Below are 16,833 nucleotides of genomic sequence, written 5' to 3' on the forward strand. Positions count from 1 at the left end.
CCGTTCTTTCCCCAACCCCTCTGTCTCCAGTCTTTCCTCCGGAGTCTTTGTGCAATTCTGTGACCTCTTCAGCCAAGGATCCACTATTTGTGCAGATGGCGTTGCAATCACGGGCAGTCTGGTTCATGCGCACCCCTCTTCTGTCTCTTTGGGGGCGCGCCCTGCCTGCCCAAAATGACTACGGAATGGGGAGGGAGTCGGGACTCCCCAGTTCCTCCTCCCATTCTTTCCCCAACAACCCCCCGCCCCCCCGCATCTCCAGTCTCTCCTCAAGGCTCTCAATGCAGCTATGTGACCCCTTTGGCCAGAGATCCTCTATTTCTTCCAGCTTGTCTGCACTTAGCCCCCCAGCTCACATGCACAAGCTGTGTGCGGAGCGCGCAAAAGGCAGGTTAATTGATTCCCTTATGCCTGAGCGAGATGGTAGCTGCAGAGTGGGAGGTGCGTTATCACCGGGGCTCCACCAGCCACCCGTCTCGGTTCTCTTCACAAAGTTTTCCTCACCAGTCTTATCCCAGGCACCAGCCCACTCTGCTGCTGCCTCTACCCAGAGATCAAGGAGGGCGGCTGCCACTGCAATTTTTGCATTGGCCCTTTAAATGTCTCTCTGCATCCCCAGCCACCTATCTCTGGCAGAGAGCACCCCTAAACTTTTGGGGGTTGCGTTTTGTCTGTATTTTCTTGGTTTTAGCTGCTGTAGTTTAGAGGTCCCTGTTTATGGTTCAGACCCCGTTCTTCTGGGGGCGGGGAGCTAACTGGCCGTTTCAATGTCCCTCTGGTGCTGGTGCCCGTGAGCACCCAGCCCACCATCTCGAGCCTCCTCCACACTTCTCACCTGTTGGGATGTGTGAGAGTTGAATCCACTGTCTGTCCGCAGCTCCAAGGCACCTCTCCCACTATAGTTCCATTGTTTTCCAGGTGATTACTCCACTATTTAGTTGCAATTCCAGTTTGGTCTTGAGGGGAGGAGGTCAGCGTGACTCCCATTCACTCCTCCACCATCTTCTTTCTTCCTAAAAATTAAAACTTTAAAGAAATCCTTCCTTAGTTCATGTTAATTCGAAGGAGGAAATTGTAATATTTTGTACCATAAAAACTCTTGAATATAAAGTATAAAAAATGGCCACATTCTTAGGGCATGATTCATAATTCTTTAACCTAAAGTGTAGGTGTGTTCACATTATTAATATATTTCTTCATTCATGCTATTGTATTCTTTTGATTTTCTTCTACTTTTAGACAAATTGGAATATTTATGCCTTCAGAAATGACTTACGCTAGGAATTAGCCTGCTCTTTACAGCGTCATGCATCTTAGTTCTGGAGAGTATGAAGGCACCATGCTCATAATTACCCATGCTCGCTGCTCTGTGTGTCCTGCCCGTGGATTTTATATCCATGGTGCACCTTTATATCTGCGGAGCCTCCTACAAGTAAGGGTTAGGTATTCACCAGTACTGTTTTCTCTGCAAAAGTTGTCCAGGCTAAAATTTTTCAGTCACCAGCAATTTAACAATAGGTTTTTAATTCTTATTACTTAAACAAAGGCAAGCTGGTTAAATTTGAAACAAATAGGTTAAATGTATAAAATCATGTTTAGTTTGTCATTTCATTCTTAACAGTATAACATTCAGGCTTATCCAACAACAGTGGTGTTCAACCAGTCCAACATTCATGAATATGAAGGACATCACTCTGCCGAACAGATCTTGGAGTTCATAGAGGTATTTTTTTCTTATTGTTGTTCAATTTAGTTATCTCCTGGACACATTTTAAGTTAATTCTATAATATTATGAAGTATAGAGGTAACATAAGTTCATGGCTCTAAATCCTTCTGTGTATGTGTATACTTTGTATAAATATTTAATCATGTTTAATAACTGGATTTATTCTTTTTGTGCCAAATCATATTTTCTGACAAGAAAATGAATTTCTTAAATTTTTCTAATGTTTTACTTTTATTATATACTTGCTATAAACACAAAGTATAAGTCTGTGTTTTATTACCTACCTAGCGCAGTGTCTTGGACTTAGTAGACACAACTATTTATTGAATACATGAAATTATATTTTCATAAAGCTTTGCCACACCCCCTCCATGTTTTCTCAGATAGAACCACCACAGTTTATTTCTTTGAGGTCTCATATAGATGAGATAGGAGGAAGCTCAGTAATCCAGGAAATGTGTGGGTGGGTAAGAGCAGTCTAAACCAACCTCCTGGAGGGCCCCTTTCAAACCCAGCCAGCTCTGCCACACCTGTGTGATTAGTACAGAAGCACTTTGTATCTATAGCATCTTCTTTTTTTCCACTAATAATATTTCTTGGCTAAAATAGTTAACAGGGGCCTCCTAAGAATGAAAAATTTTAGCTTATTATTTAGGTAGTGACCATTCTATTCCCTGTTTCTTCTCTCCCTCCTCCTCCAGAAAAACAGTTTTTGGTTTTGATTGTTTTCCTCAGTGAAGCTAACATCTTCCTTAATATTACTCAATCACGAAAGACCGAAGCTTTGTTGAAATAGCATTTGAAACAAATGATGTGTAGCGAGGTTGTGCAGTATCTCCTGTCAGAATGTTAGAAAAATAGACGAGTAGGCTTTCCATTATTAATTAAAGGGTCATTTCCAAACCAATCATTGGTTTTAGAACTGAACTATATGGCCTATATAGACATTGAGAAGCTCTTGGAAATATCACCTCATCTACTAATAACCTTAAATAAAGTTGCCTCTTTATTTTAGTGATACATAGAAATAGGAACAAAATATACTTCAATCTAAGAAGACTGATAGCCAAAATCCAAACTTGATAAATTAGGGATTATTTCTTCCTTTTAAAAATAATTTTCTGTAGAATGTCTTTAAAATATCCTTAAGTATCTTTTTATCATTCAGAAATAATTTTTTCCAAATGACAGATACCAACAATTTGCCAAGAATATATGAACAGCTCTTTTTTTCATATCTGTAACAATGAAAGCCGTGTTGTGTTTAGGACCTTAGGAATCCTTCGGTGATCTCCCTGACACCCACTACTTTCAATGAACTAGTTAAACAAAGAAAACATGATGAAGTCTGGATGGTTGATTTCTATTCTCCATGGTGTCATCCATGTCAAGTTTTAATGCCAGAATGGAAAAGAATGGCCCGGGTAAAGTAAACTAGTTTATTTTAAATATTAACATTTACTGAGGATGTTTATTTAACAGAATTATTTTGAAACTGAGGTGAGTAAGCCCACCTCTAGATTATAACTTACTTAATAACAATTCTGATCATACCACTTAGATTTCAACTCAGTTTCTGTCTGTTAGGTGTGAATAGTAGAGAACAATTACCCTTTTTGTGTGTCACTCAATACATATTTAACCAAATTTCTGCTAAAGTCGACCCAGAGTTCTCCTTTATTTTCTAATAAAATGTATCTACTTTTTTATTTTTAGATCTTAAATACATAATTTTTTTACAGTATTGTAGGACTTAAAAGTAAAAAAAAAATAGCCTTGATTTATAACACACTGGATTTTTAAAATTTCATACAAATAGACAGTGTTATGTAAATCATGAAAGATCAGAAAGAAATTATTTAAATACCAGAATGGAAAATGCAGTAACTATTTTATATTTATTTCTAAGATAAAATTAACAAACCTATGAATTAAAGTGATTTCTGGTATCTTAACATTTGAGGTGTTAAGATACAATTTTGTGCCTTTTCATTAAAATTTTAAAATTCAGGTATGAGTCAGTATGCTCCCCGCAGCCCATGTCTCCATTTGAAAAAGCCACTCTTTGAAATAGCATTGCCAAGATCTTCCTTAGTTTTTGGTTTTAATACTTTGAATTTCAGGAATAAATTATTTTCCCTATGTAACAGATAAATGAAATCAATTACTTAATATGCAATAATTGCAGTAAGTTAACTATAAAATTAGATGTCAATTTATGCTCTATTATATGATAAGCACTTATTCATTTTTATTTGATGAAAATCACTGATAAATAATATAATAGCCGTCTCATAGTGGCAGTTTCTCTATTGTGAATATATATAAAGTAATTATGTAGGCAATTTTATTCTTATCACTTTGACCTCTTTTTTTTTTTTCTTTTATAGACATTAATTGGACTGATCAATGTGGGCAGCATAGACTGCCAACAGTATCATTCTTTTTGTACTGAAGAAAATGTTCAAAGATACCCTGAGATAAGATTTTTTCCCCCAAAATCAAATAAAGGGTATCAGTATCAGTAAGTATTGTCTAAAATTTGAAGACATTTATTATAATCACTTATTTATACAATTAAAATTTAAAAGTTATCCATTTAAAGTTAACACAACTATTGTTTTGGGGGAGCTCCATGTTTAAGATAGCATGTTAATGAAACTAACAATCTGGTAAGGTAGAAATGAGAAGAGAAAGAACTAACATTTATTAGGTCCCTAATTAAGTTTCAGGTGCTATTATCAGATCTTTTCTTACATTATTTCCACTAGTCCTCACACATACCCTAAGAAACAAAAATTATTACCCTCCTTATTATTACAGATATCAAAGACCGTAGATCACAGACGCTATGGTTTGAAGTTGGGGTTTGAACCAGGTCTAAGTGCCCATTTTTCCATAACACCACATGGTTTTGCAGGTAGAAAACTGGAGGGAAAAAAAAAAAAAAGCAAGGCAGAATTTCTATATTGAATATTTTAAAAGTAAAAACAAGCCATGGATTTCAAAGAAGTAAGGGATCACAACTATGAGAAAAGCATCATGAAATACTGCATTCGTGAGGTGGCTTTTGATACAGCTTTTAAAAGTGGGGAGGAATTTTACATACAGTTATAACCAGAATAAAGGTTCGGAAATTAAAGCCTTGGAAATTTTTGAGTTTTGTCATTCCCATGGGTCTGTCTATGTCCAGCAAGCAGCCAGATACTGAGGTCCGTCTGGAGCACAAAAATACATTAAGGAAAAATATATTGGGAAGCCATGGAAGTAGTGCTTGTATCTAGTTATAGCTGAGAAGAGAGATGCTAAAGTCATTGGACTAAATCTTTTAAATTGCTACAATGAGATTATTTTCTGAACATGGCCAATAATGAAAAATACTACTTACAACTTACATGTTTTTCTTTTTCTTCAGTAGTTACAATGGTTGGAATAGGGATGCCTATTCCCTGAGAATCTGGGGTCTAGGGTGAGTAATTAAGATATATATGATTGTATGAAATGGATTTAATGCGATTGACCTTCCTCTTATGTCTGTACTTAAATTTACTCTGAGCAATTTAATATTCTAGCATTTTAAAGCAATTGGTAAAAAATTAGAATTCACCAAGATAAGGTTGTGGTTTTACACTGTCATTCTTTGAAATCATTTTTAACTTAGAAAGCTTTGCAGTTTTATATTTTAGAAGTTTGCTTTGGTTTGTATAATGAAAATTAATTCCTCACCACAGATTTTTGCCTCAAGCGTCCATAGATCTAACACCTCAGACCTTCAATGAAAAAGTTTTACAAGGGAAAAACCATTGGGTGGTTGACTTCTATGCTCCTTGGTGTGGTCCTTGCCAAAATTTTGCTCCAGAGTTTGAGCTCTTGGCTAGGGTAAGTCTTGTCTAGCTACTAAAATAATTTGTAGTTACATGAATGTTTCCATAATTAGCTAAAACATTTTAAATATTTTTCTCTTAAACGTTTCCTCTGAATTTTAAAAACTGTGTCATTTTTGTAACTCCAATCTTCGCAGTAGATTTTATTCTTTATTAAAATATTTAGCAACAGAGATGATGACATCACCTACCTAATCTTAACAGCCAGAAGCTTCACTTCATCTGCATGTCCCGGTACTTCTTTTTCTGGAAGTTAGGAAGGGCTCCTTCTTGATAGTATTTGTATATGCTGACGAGAGGGAGAGATCTGACAGGGAGGGACTGGAGAGTGTAGCAGAAGTGGTCAGCCTTCCACAAGATGAGTGCAGACAGAGCCAGAGATCTTTGTTGTGTGACAAGCAAGGGGTGGTTGCCAGGAAGAAGTTGAGATAGTTTAGAGTGAAGCTTCTCAGCTTACTTGGTCAGGCAAAGGAGAGTTTATTTGCTTTTGAAGAGGTGGTACTGGACAAATAGGAATGTAAAGAGGCAGTAAGAATTTGGTAACAATCTTATTCAGAAGCAATCTTCCTTGACTGGACTCAGGTTTAAATAACAAATCCTGAGGTTTATAAAGATTTGAAATTTTAGTATCACCTTGTTTTGTGGTTGCCAAAATAGTTCATGCCAAAGAGAACAGTAAACCATATTTTTCTTTTTTCAGATGATTAAAGGAAAAGTGAAAGCTGGAAAAGTAGACTGTCAGGCTCATGCTCAAATATGCCAGAAAGCTGGCATCAGAGCCTATCCAACTGTTAGGTTTTATCCCTACGAAAGAGCAAAGGTACGTCCCAGTTTTTCCTCTGTGTTCCTTTCCTTTAGCAGGGCAAGCACTTACATTTTTTTTTTTTTATTTATTTTTTTTTTAGTCTGAGTAATGCTTTTTTGTAGTTTCTTCTCCCTTTGTCATTATTTTATTGCATATTACTGAAACAGGGTCATTTTACATATACACTACGTGATTTTAAAAGTTTTTTTCCCCCACAATTGATATGCTCTCCATTATCTTAAAATTTTTTATACTCACGAATAAGAAAATTATTTAAGTGACATACCAAAATTAAAGTGTTTTTCTATGGGTGATAGAATTCAAAGTAATTACTTAATTTCTATGAAGTTTTATATTTCCTACTTTTATAGAATTAACAGATACTACCTTTATAATGAATTATTTTTTCCAAGAAAGGATAGTATACTATGGAACTTTTGCAGTAGCCTTAGCACCTGAGCATTAATATTTATTAATGGTTTAGACTACAAGATAAAAGTTAGAGTCCCTTGATCCAGTCATAATTCCTCTTTTGGGTCAATGATTTTTTTTTTTCCCCCCAACAAGAAACTAGACATCTACCAATAGGTCTTAAAATTCAGGTGATAATTTCTGTGATTCCTAATACAAAAGCATATGTCAGCCAGTGTAATTGCTGACTGAAAGTATTCATGACCTTTGCTGTCTTCCCAAGTAAAACAATGGCATTTTTGACAATAGAATATATATTTACTTTGTATTGTATTCATATTTTCTGGTAAAACATGAAATAAATAATTTTGAATATTTTCCTATATACTTTTTGAGAAAGTGTATCAGATTAAGATCTCATGTTAGTTATTGGTAATTATAATACATTTTGACATAGAGCTCAATAAAGAAATTAAATGATGATTTTCAGAAATCTAGAATTGTCAGACATCTAGATTTTTCGGTGAAGGATTTTAATGAGTCCAGGAGACTTGCTGTGTCTTAAGAGCAGCCTAGGGCAGGCATCGCCTGAGGGGAGAAGAGAGGATACCTGGGCCTGAATCATCATCTCTTCCAAATTACTAGCTCTACTTCCCAGTTCTCAGAACAGCTGAGAAATCGGTGACATGAATAGGGGTTCTTTGGTGTTAAATGATGTTGAGGAAATATCGATATAACGAGCAGTCACAGAAATGATCAGGCCATAGAGGGAGCTCTTTGAAAAGATGTTACTACGTGTCTAGAGAAACCCAGAGGACAGACTAGGACCCAGAATGTCCTGGTCCGAACTGAAAGATAGGTGGCATCTAGAGTCCAGGCCAGATGAGAACTCCAAAGCAAAGTAATGATGGGAATAAACAAATACAAACCAAAGTGGACAGTTACACAAAGAAACAAAATCCTAACATGCAAATGTGGGGTTCCCTCCCCTGCTTTTTAGCCACTGTCCTGCAGTGGGCAGATGAGAACCAGGGATATACATTGCTTTCCATTGCTCTAGTTGATCGTGGTTTTGTCTGCACCAGTGATTACGTCAGGTTAGAATTATTTGAGTCCTCTGGGCATATCTTTTCTTACACAATTTAGATGTTTTGAGGCATTTGGAGTTAGCAAGCATTTTTCCAAGGAATTGGTTTACATGTTCCCATAACAGCATCATTAGTATTTATTTCACGTAAATAAGGGTTAACTGTGCTTTTGTAGTGTTATTTCCTTGAAGAAATTTGAATTTCCAACACTTGGAACTTTAAGGACTGTTTAATCAAGTTTCTTAGATGGAAATGTCATGTTTTAATTAGATACTTAAAAGATTGTAAGAAAAGTGTTTTTAATTTTAGAGGAATATTTGGGGAGAGCAAATAGATTCCAGAGATGCAAAAGAGATCACTAACTTAATACATGAAAAATTGGAAAATCTCCAAAAACATGCAAAGAGAGATAAGGTAAGGACCGAGTCTAGAGCTGACTTTGGCAAACATTACCTAAACTTATTCTTCGTATACTTTATATGTATCAATACACAGGTAAAATGAAGCTTCAAAAAATAGTAAGTAGTTGGAAATGTCTTCTTTGGAAAATATGAGAATCAGAGGTAGCCTCTGCACACTGAAATACTTAGAAATTTTTGACAAGTAAAACCATTTAACAAATAATGACTATGGCCAGAAATTATTTAAATTTTATTTTTAAAAAAAGCATGGACTTCATAGGAATATTCTGGAGCCTCTTGACACAATTAGATAGCAAGTAATCTTTTGTTCTTGGTATGGTGAGGACATATTGGAACCCATATTCATCTTGGCCTCTCCTTAAATTTTTAACCTATCAAGCAGTGCAAACTTTTTCCTGCTCTTCTTTGGAAAGGTTGTTTATTTTTTCTTAAAATCGCTGTCATTCTAGGACAGACTTAGACCAAAAAGTCCGTGAATGCTGGCGTGCTTTCTGAATGAAATTTAATACAACCCCCTATGAGGTTTCTTGGATTCTTTTCGTGTAAGGTGAAAGGACAGAAGGACAGCACAACCCCTGGGAGGGGCTGAGAGGTCCAGCTCTACAGGATCATTAGAACTACAGGCCCCAATAGAGAAAGCTGAAAGCCAGCTTCCAGAAGTACATTTTATCTAACAGTTAGGGAGAAGATGATTATGAATCTTTATTTTCTTGGTTTCCGTAAACAAAAAGTTTTTTCAATAGTTAAGCTTTGTTTTTTCAACTCATTTTTTAAATTGTGACTTTTATCTCAAGTTAAACATTTGAAATAGATAACACTGTTACTCATAAATCAGAATATCTTAACTGAAATTAAGTTAAAGAGCACATCAAGATACAACTTTGAAAGTGTAAAGCTATAATTGGTAGTATTTGCCATGGGCAGGTAAGAACTATCTGATATATACCCTTGTCTAACATTGTTATAAGTAGGCGAGGTACATTTTTTATGTACGGATCCGTTATGTACGAATATAAAGTAATGGTTTTTGAGAAGGTAAAATTTTGGTTAGTTTATATTATTGTGTATTACCTTGTTTTAATATTATAAACTCATGCTTCTTTTCTCTTTCAATTACTTTTACATTATTATTAAAGGATGAGCTTTAGTGATACTGAAGATGAAGAAAAAATTGAAAAGATTCTGACAAGTGACATCAGAATACACCTTTTTAGACTGTTACTACATTCGTGGTGGAAATAGAAGAACATTATATTGAACGTGTAATTACACCATCTAAATTCTATACAACATTGGTATGAATGAAGGGTCTGCAAGTTTTTTCTACAGAGGGTCAAATCATAAATGTTTTAGGCTTTGTAGACCATATGCAGTTCTTGTTCACATACAGTTGTTTTGTTTTGTTTGTTTGTTTTGTTTACAATCCTTTGAAAAATGTAAAAACCATTCTTAGCTGAGGGCCATTGAATAATAGGCCACAAGCCACATTCGGTCCACGGGCCATACGTTGCTGACTACTGGAAATGATGTTTGGGCTGGCTGGCTTGAACATGAGCCTACTCTGCTGGTACATACGCACATGTCTAAGCTGTACAATATGAACTAGGTCACTTAAAGTGCTGTGGCTCACCTGAAAGGGGGGAACTTGGTTTTAGGTCATCCATTCTTCTAAAGATTCTTTAAAATTGATTTTCTAATCACGTATTTCATTTAAAAATGATGTGGCAAAATAAACAGATATCCTGTTTTCATGATGTATTATAGTGAAGAGATTCTTCATTTTCTTTCTTTACTTAAAGGCTGAGTAATTGATTTTAATTTTTCACAATTAAGAAAGAAATGTTTTAAAGTAAATGAACATTCTATAGATTTCTACAACATTCGTAAATATCTGCGGGGAAAAAATACGTATAGCAATTAACAGGACTCTAGCCTATCCCAAATATAGCAAGTATTTAGATTTCTATTATTTTAAAAATATGTCTTAATTTATTTTCTAAGTATTTTTCGTAAAAGTTTTCCTTGTGATAGTAAACAACTTTTGAAGCATCTTTCTAATATTTATGTTTTTGCTTTCTGGACTGTTTTGATGTATATCCTTTGTTTACATTTGCCTTTCTGTTCATAGTTGTTTTTTACTCTTGTCTAATCTCTTCATTATTCACATAGGAAAAATAACTTTGCAGTTTTGTTTCACTCTAATTCATGATGATACTGCAGTCATTCCAATTATTAATTTACTCTTGGAGGCTGCCATGTTCAGATAAATATTGGCATAATAACAAGTTATTTTTCTAAGAAAATTAAGTATATAAATCTAAGGATGGGACCTTTTAGTTTCTCAGTTGTTCAGACTCAATCCAAATATTGTTTCCTTGCCTTTTAAGAAAACATTGTTAGATATAATTCAGGGTGTATGGGGTGGTAAAAACCCCAATATATCTAAAGAGGTCAGTGAATTAAAAAAAATATTCACTTTTCCCAAAAACCTATTAGGATTATGCTTTATTATATTGGAAGAGTTTTGTTTATATTTTTAATACCACTTTACCTCCTTCCCCAATATTTCCTTATATTTTACAGCTGCAGTTTATAGAAAAAGTAATTGACTTTTTTATTTTCAAGTGTAACTCTGTTCTTTATAGTCTCTCCCATATTGTTTTTAGTGTATTTCTTAACTCCTTATCTTAGATTTCATTTTACACATGTCGGCACATATAGAACAATCGCCACTTTAAGCCTTAATTTAATCTTATTGAATTATGATCAGCAATGGCAAGTGCCTTTTATTTATTAAATTTTCAAAGCTTAGAAAATTCTTTAAATTAGCTTATTTCTACAAGAATCCTGAAATGGAATGCCTAAGGAAATCCTGGTAAATATTGACTGAATTACTGTCCCGGTTACATGAATGCCAGTGTGCTGGATTCTGAGGAGAGTACAGATGGGATTGAAGGCGTCGGCCCCATCTCCCAAGTTTATGTAACTCACAGGTCTGACACTGACTCCATAAACAAGTGTATAAGTAACTGCAGACTACTACCTATAATTCCAAATTTAATTGAAAAACATCTTAAGCAGTACATAAAGTAGTAAAATTATATATCCTGTTAATTTGGCCTAAGTATTTACCTGTGGAATCAGCTCTGAAGCCAGCGCCATCTGGGAGTCATGTTAAATAATATGTATCGTATTAGTAATATATATCAGGAGGCTATTTTCTTCAATCATATCAGTGTCATTGGGTAATTAAAAAACAGCTGACAATTAAAGGTTTGAATGGCCACAGTAGTGCCACGTCACAGAGAGCACCATGTCTCAGCGGCACCGTTTTGTGTGCAGTGGCCTCAGGTAAGAGGGGACAGTCCAGCAGAGCGGAGTGCATGTTGTCAGGCAGCTGGATTTGAAAAGAGATGCATTTAAATATGTGGCTTTGTGAAACCATTTGGAATTTCTGTTTTTGGCACTAATGATGCTTGCCTATCTCAGTTCCCAGTTTTTATTGAACATCTTTCCTATCTTTTTTACTTAAATTATACAATTAAGATAAAGGAAAAATAAAATGAAATAATTATTATATAATGACATATTGTAAAAGTTTCCTTTAATTTTTTTTTTGTTTTCCAACAGTATTCAGAGAACAAATTTTCTTTAAAGTGCATTCATCAGACAAGAGTTACTACATTGTTTCCTATCAGACACACTTACAGAGCTACTTAGTATGAGAAAGTTTTTAATGAAGTATTTTTTCAAACCATTTTAACAGAACATTAGTACAATAATTAGTCTACTTTTAATCCTTATATGTACCAGTGAGATAAGTGTCTTCAATTATATCTATAGTTCATCATGATAGTTAAAAAATACAAAGGTTGGACTAACAAATGCATATTAAATTTTCTGTAACACCAAAAGGATAAAATTCTGAAGATGAGAAGGAAATAATATTTCTAGTAGTATATACTTTACTTATAGACCAAAACTTAAATATACTCATTTTCAAAATGAGTAATGACAAAATTTAGGTCACCACCAAGCTAAGTATAAATGTATTACTGATCATATATAAAAGTATTTTGTAATCACTGGCTCAAGTCATTTTTTTTTTATGTTGAGTGGATTTGCACTCATCTCTCAACCAACCCCTTTATTAGATATATTTAGCGAGTGGTAATTAACCAAAGTATGGTTGAGGCTGATGCCAAACTGGCTCATAGCAATGATGAATCCAGGACTGTATTATTTAGTAGCCTGCTGTTCTGGTATTTAGTAGTCATTCAAAAAGGGCTGTGCTAATGTCCACCAAAAAAAAAAAAAAAAAAAAATTCCATGTTAATTAACTACTGATAGAGAACTCTTCATTAAACAACTGCTATTCCAGGCATTTTATTTGAGGAGTTAAAAAGGGGAGTAGGGGGGGGCGGGTTAAAGAATGAATAGTTTTCAGTACAAAATAGCAACATAGGAGGTTCCTGAACTCACCTCCCCTCATGAACACAAAAAATCTATAGCCATGTACAGAACAGCTCTCAAAGAAATCCAGAAACAAGCTGACTGACCACTACACATCAAGTGAACAAGAAAAGCCCCACAGTGAAATGGGTAGGAGAGACAGACGTATGGTATTAGCCCCCACCTCTGGTGCAATGACACAACTAGAACAAAACTCGGCTTCCAATTTCTTAGAGGAGCCAAAGTTTTGGACCTCACATCTGGTAGTGTCCCAAGTATTAAAGAGTTCGACCTGAGAGGCAAGCGCGTAAAACATCCAGCTTTGAAAGGCATTGGGATGTGTCCATGAGACCAACAGGGTTTTTATAGCAAACTAAGAAACAATTCTTACTGTGCTTACATTGACTCACCCTGGCTTACCCAACCCCCGCACCCCGCCCAAAGGCAGCGCCCTGAAATGCACCCAGTGTTTCTGTGTGAGGCCTATTTGCGATCTTAAAGGCTTCAGCTTGAGGATTTGGCTTCTAATTTAACAGATCGAGAAGCAGACTGAGGTACTTCCCAGGGAACGCAGAGGAGAGCACTATTTTGTGTTGTCCCTCTGCCTCACTTGAGGTTGCTGTACTTTCCAGAAAAGGTTTTGCACACATCTAGCACCCCAGCTTTTGGGGCTCTCACACTGGTTTGATTACCTGATAACCAAGTGGTATTTACATGTGCTGATCCCACAGGACTATAGCAAATAAAAAGATCTTATTCCCTCAGGGTTCTGTGCAAAGAGGACAGACAGAAACCCATCTCCCACTTTTCCTCCAACAGCAGTATATTTACGTACTCTCAAAGTTGCTACCTAAGGGTATGCCTTCCAATCAGCTTGTATCTAAATGCTGACTGAGGTCCTCCCCTTCAGGACATTGACAGGTTTTGGCATACCCTCAACTACTAGGAGCCAATTAAGAAGAGGACATTTCTCAGACAATCACAATGGTTTCAGAGGTAGCCAAGAAGTATAGTAGAATTGAACAATAAAGTTCACCTCCTACACCACTCCTTCAAGAGAGGGAAATGGCTGTTTTATCTAATCCATAGAAACCAACACAGTCAAGAAAAAAGAATCAGGTGTACCAAATAAAAATAAAATTTTTTAAAAAGATAAAACTCAGAAAAAGTCCGTGGTCCTAGAGATGCTCACTGAGATCAGGTCTCAGTGCATGAGCAAAGTAAAAATTTCTCACAGTGATAGAAATTCTAAGAACATATTAACACAGAGCTGAAGAATACAACTGAACTGAAAAAGCCAATAAATAGAGGGCCCAATAACCAACTAGATGAAGCAGGAAAAAAAGGATTAGTGAACTCAGAGACTTGGCAGAGGAATTCATCCAATCAGAGTGGCAAACAAAAGGAATGGGGAAAAAAAGTGAAGCGAGTTTATGGAACACTATCAAGCAGATGATATTTGCATTATACAGGTCCCACACAGAAAAGAGAAAGGGACATACACTTATTTGAAGAAGTAATGACCGTAACCCTCCCTAACCTGGAAAAAGAAAAACATCTAGAGCAAAGAAGTCCATGGAGTTCCAACCAAGATGAAACTAAAACAAAAAGACATAATTAAATTGTCAGAGGTTAAAGACAAGGAAAGAATCCTAAATTCAGCAAGAAAAAGACAACCTGTTATGTACAAGGGAACCCCCCCATGAGACTACAAGTAGATTTTCAGCTGAAGGGAGCCTGTATGAAAAGGAAAAACTGCAATTAAAAATTCTTCAGAATTAAAGGAGAAAGTTTTTCAGACAAGCAAAAGCTAAAGGAGTTCACCTCCATTAGATTAGCCTTATAAAAGATGCTAAGAGACTTCTTCAAGGTGAAACAAGAGAGCATTAATTAGTAACAAGAAAACATGAAAGTGTAAATATCACTGGTAAAGGTTAATACTGTGAATTAAAAAAGGATTCTACAGAAAGTAAACTCACAGGGTGATCTGACCATAAATTTTTACCTAAGCAGATGATGGTGCATAGTCATGCCCCAGACATACAAATTTTTTAGTATAACGCTTATCCCTGCCTTACACTGTCCTGTCCATTGTTCTTGTGGATCTAGGTTAACACACCTTTGATATAAACGTCACCACCCTCAGAGAGCACATCATGTTATCCTGTAATCCAATGCCTACCTTGCATTCTCCCACCATCACGTAATCTTCCTGTGTTCCCTCCTTAATTTCAAGTACATAGAAGAAACACAAAACTGTTACTCTCTGGAGCATTGAGATATTGCTTCCTGTCCATGTCATCATTTTGGCTCAAATAAAGTCTCACAAAAATTCTTTACAGGTTTGGCCTTGGCAAGCGTGATTCAGTTGCTTGTAGCATCATTCTGTATTACCAAGAGGTTGCAGGTTTGATCCCTAGTCAGGGCATGGACAAGAAGGCAACCAATCAATGTTTCTCTCTCCCGCTCCCTCCCTCTCTTTCTAAAAGCAATGGAAAAAATGTACTTGGGTCGGAATTTTTTTTTTTTTAATTCTTTACAGGTTTGGATGTTTCTTATATCAGCAATATCTACTTAGATTCAGAATATTCTAATGTAATGCTGGTGGGTAAATCATTTGTAAATCTAGTATGAAAGTTAAAAGACAAAAGTAGTAAAAATACAATAATTTTTAATAGATACACAAGAAAAAATGATGTATATTGTGTAAAATACAGAAAAGGGGGGAGTAAAGGATAGTTTTTGTATACAACTATAATTATCAGCATAAAATAGACTGTTAAATCTGAAATATGTTTTATGTAAGCCTCATGGTAACCACAAAGCAAAATCTATAGTATATTCACAAAGATAAAGGAATCAAATCATACCACGTACAGAAAATTATCAATACACAAAGGAAAGCAAAGAGAGGAGGAAAAGAACAAGGGAGTCACAAAACAACCAGAGAACAATTAAGAGTTCTTATTAGTAAGAACTTACATATCAATAATCTAAATGTAAATAAATTTAATTTCTCAAAGACAGAATAGCAATGATAATAATAAAGACCAAACTATATGCTGCCCACAAAAAACTCACTTCAGCTTCAAGAATGCACATAGACTCAGAATGAAGAGAGAGAGAAAAATATTTCACACAAGTAGAAACCAAAAGAAAGCTGGAGTACCTATACTTACACTAAATAGACTTTAAGACAAAAACAGTAAGTGGCAAAGGAGATTATTACATAATGATAAAGGAGTCAATTCAACAAGAGGACATAAATATGCACCCAACATAGGAGCACCTAAATACGTAAAGCTAATATTAACAAACTTAGAAAGACGGCAATACAATAACAGTAAGGTATGTCAACCCCAACTTTCATCAATGGGCAGACTGTTTAGTTCTGCCCTGGCTGGTGTGGCTCAATGGATTGAGCACCGGCCTCCAAACCAAAGGGTTGCCACTTTGATTCTCAGTGTAGGTCACATGCCTGGGTTGCAGACTAGGTTCCCAGTAGGGGACACATGAGATGCAACCACATATTGATGTTTCTCTTCCTCTCTTTCTCCCTACCTCTCTTTTTCCCTCCCCCTATCTAAAAATAAAATCGTTTAAAAAAAAAAAAAAGGAAACATTAAATTACGTTAGACCAGATGGACTTGACAGACACTTCTCAAGTGCCCAGGGGAGGTTTACCAAAATAGATTCTATGTTAGGCCACAAAACAAGTTAATAAATTTAAGAATTTTGAAACTATATCAAGCATCTTTTCTGACCATAGTGGTATGAAATTAGAAATCAATTACAAGAAGAGAGCTAGAACAATTACATATATATGGAGATTAAACAACATGCTACTGAAAAATCAGTAGGTCAAAGAAGAAATCAGAAGATTCTAAAAAGACAAATAAAAATGGAAATATACCAAAACTTATGGGATGCAGCAAAAGCAGTTCTAATATGGAAATTTATAACAACAAAAAGCCTACATTAAGAAAAAAATCTCAAATAAGCAACCTAACTATGCCTTAAGAAATAAAGACAAATGAAGCCTAA

The 16,833-nt window shown here is 35.4% G+C and overlaps 1 protein-coding gene across 1 annotated transcript in view; it reads left to right on the forward strand.

The window, feature by feature from the left end:
* The window catches only part of DNAJC10 (DnaJ heat shock protein family (Hsp40) member C10), a 43,623-nt gene extending 33,281 nt beyond the window's left edge, over positions 1-10,342 (forward strand). The window contains exons 16-23 of the mRNA XM_054562716.1: positions 1,622-1,723; positions 2,996-3,151; positions 4,118-4,251; positions 5,143-5,196; positions 5,459-5,606; positions 6,312-6,431; positions 8,225-8,329; positions 9,474-10,342. Of these exons, the coding sequence (XP_054418691.1) occupies positions 1,622-1,723; positions 2,996-3,151; positions 4,118-4,251; positions 5,143-5,196; positions 5,459-5,606; positions 6,312-6,431; positions 8,225-8,329; positions 9,474-9,485 (831 nt within the window). The 3' untranslated portion in view covers positions 9,486-10,342. The remainder of the gene's footprint in view (positions 1-1,621; positions 1,724-2,995; positions 3,152-4,117; positions 4,252-5,142; positions 5,197-5,458; positions 5,607-6,311; positions 6,432-8,224; positions 8,330-9,473) is intronic.
* The last annotated feature ends 6,491 nt before the right edge of the window (positions 10,343-16,833 follow it).

This window comes from Pteronotus mesoamericanus, unplaced genomic scaffold, assembly GCF_021234165.1.
Source record: "Pteronotus mesoamericanus isolate MK-2021 breed Mesoamerican mustached bat unplaced genomic scaffold, CSHL_Meso_final scaffold_651, whole genome shotgun sequence".
Lineage (NCBI taxonomy): Eukaryota > Metazoa > Chordata > Mammalia > Chiroptera > Mormoopidae > Pteronotus > Pteronotus mesoamericanus.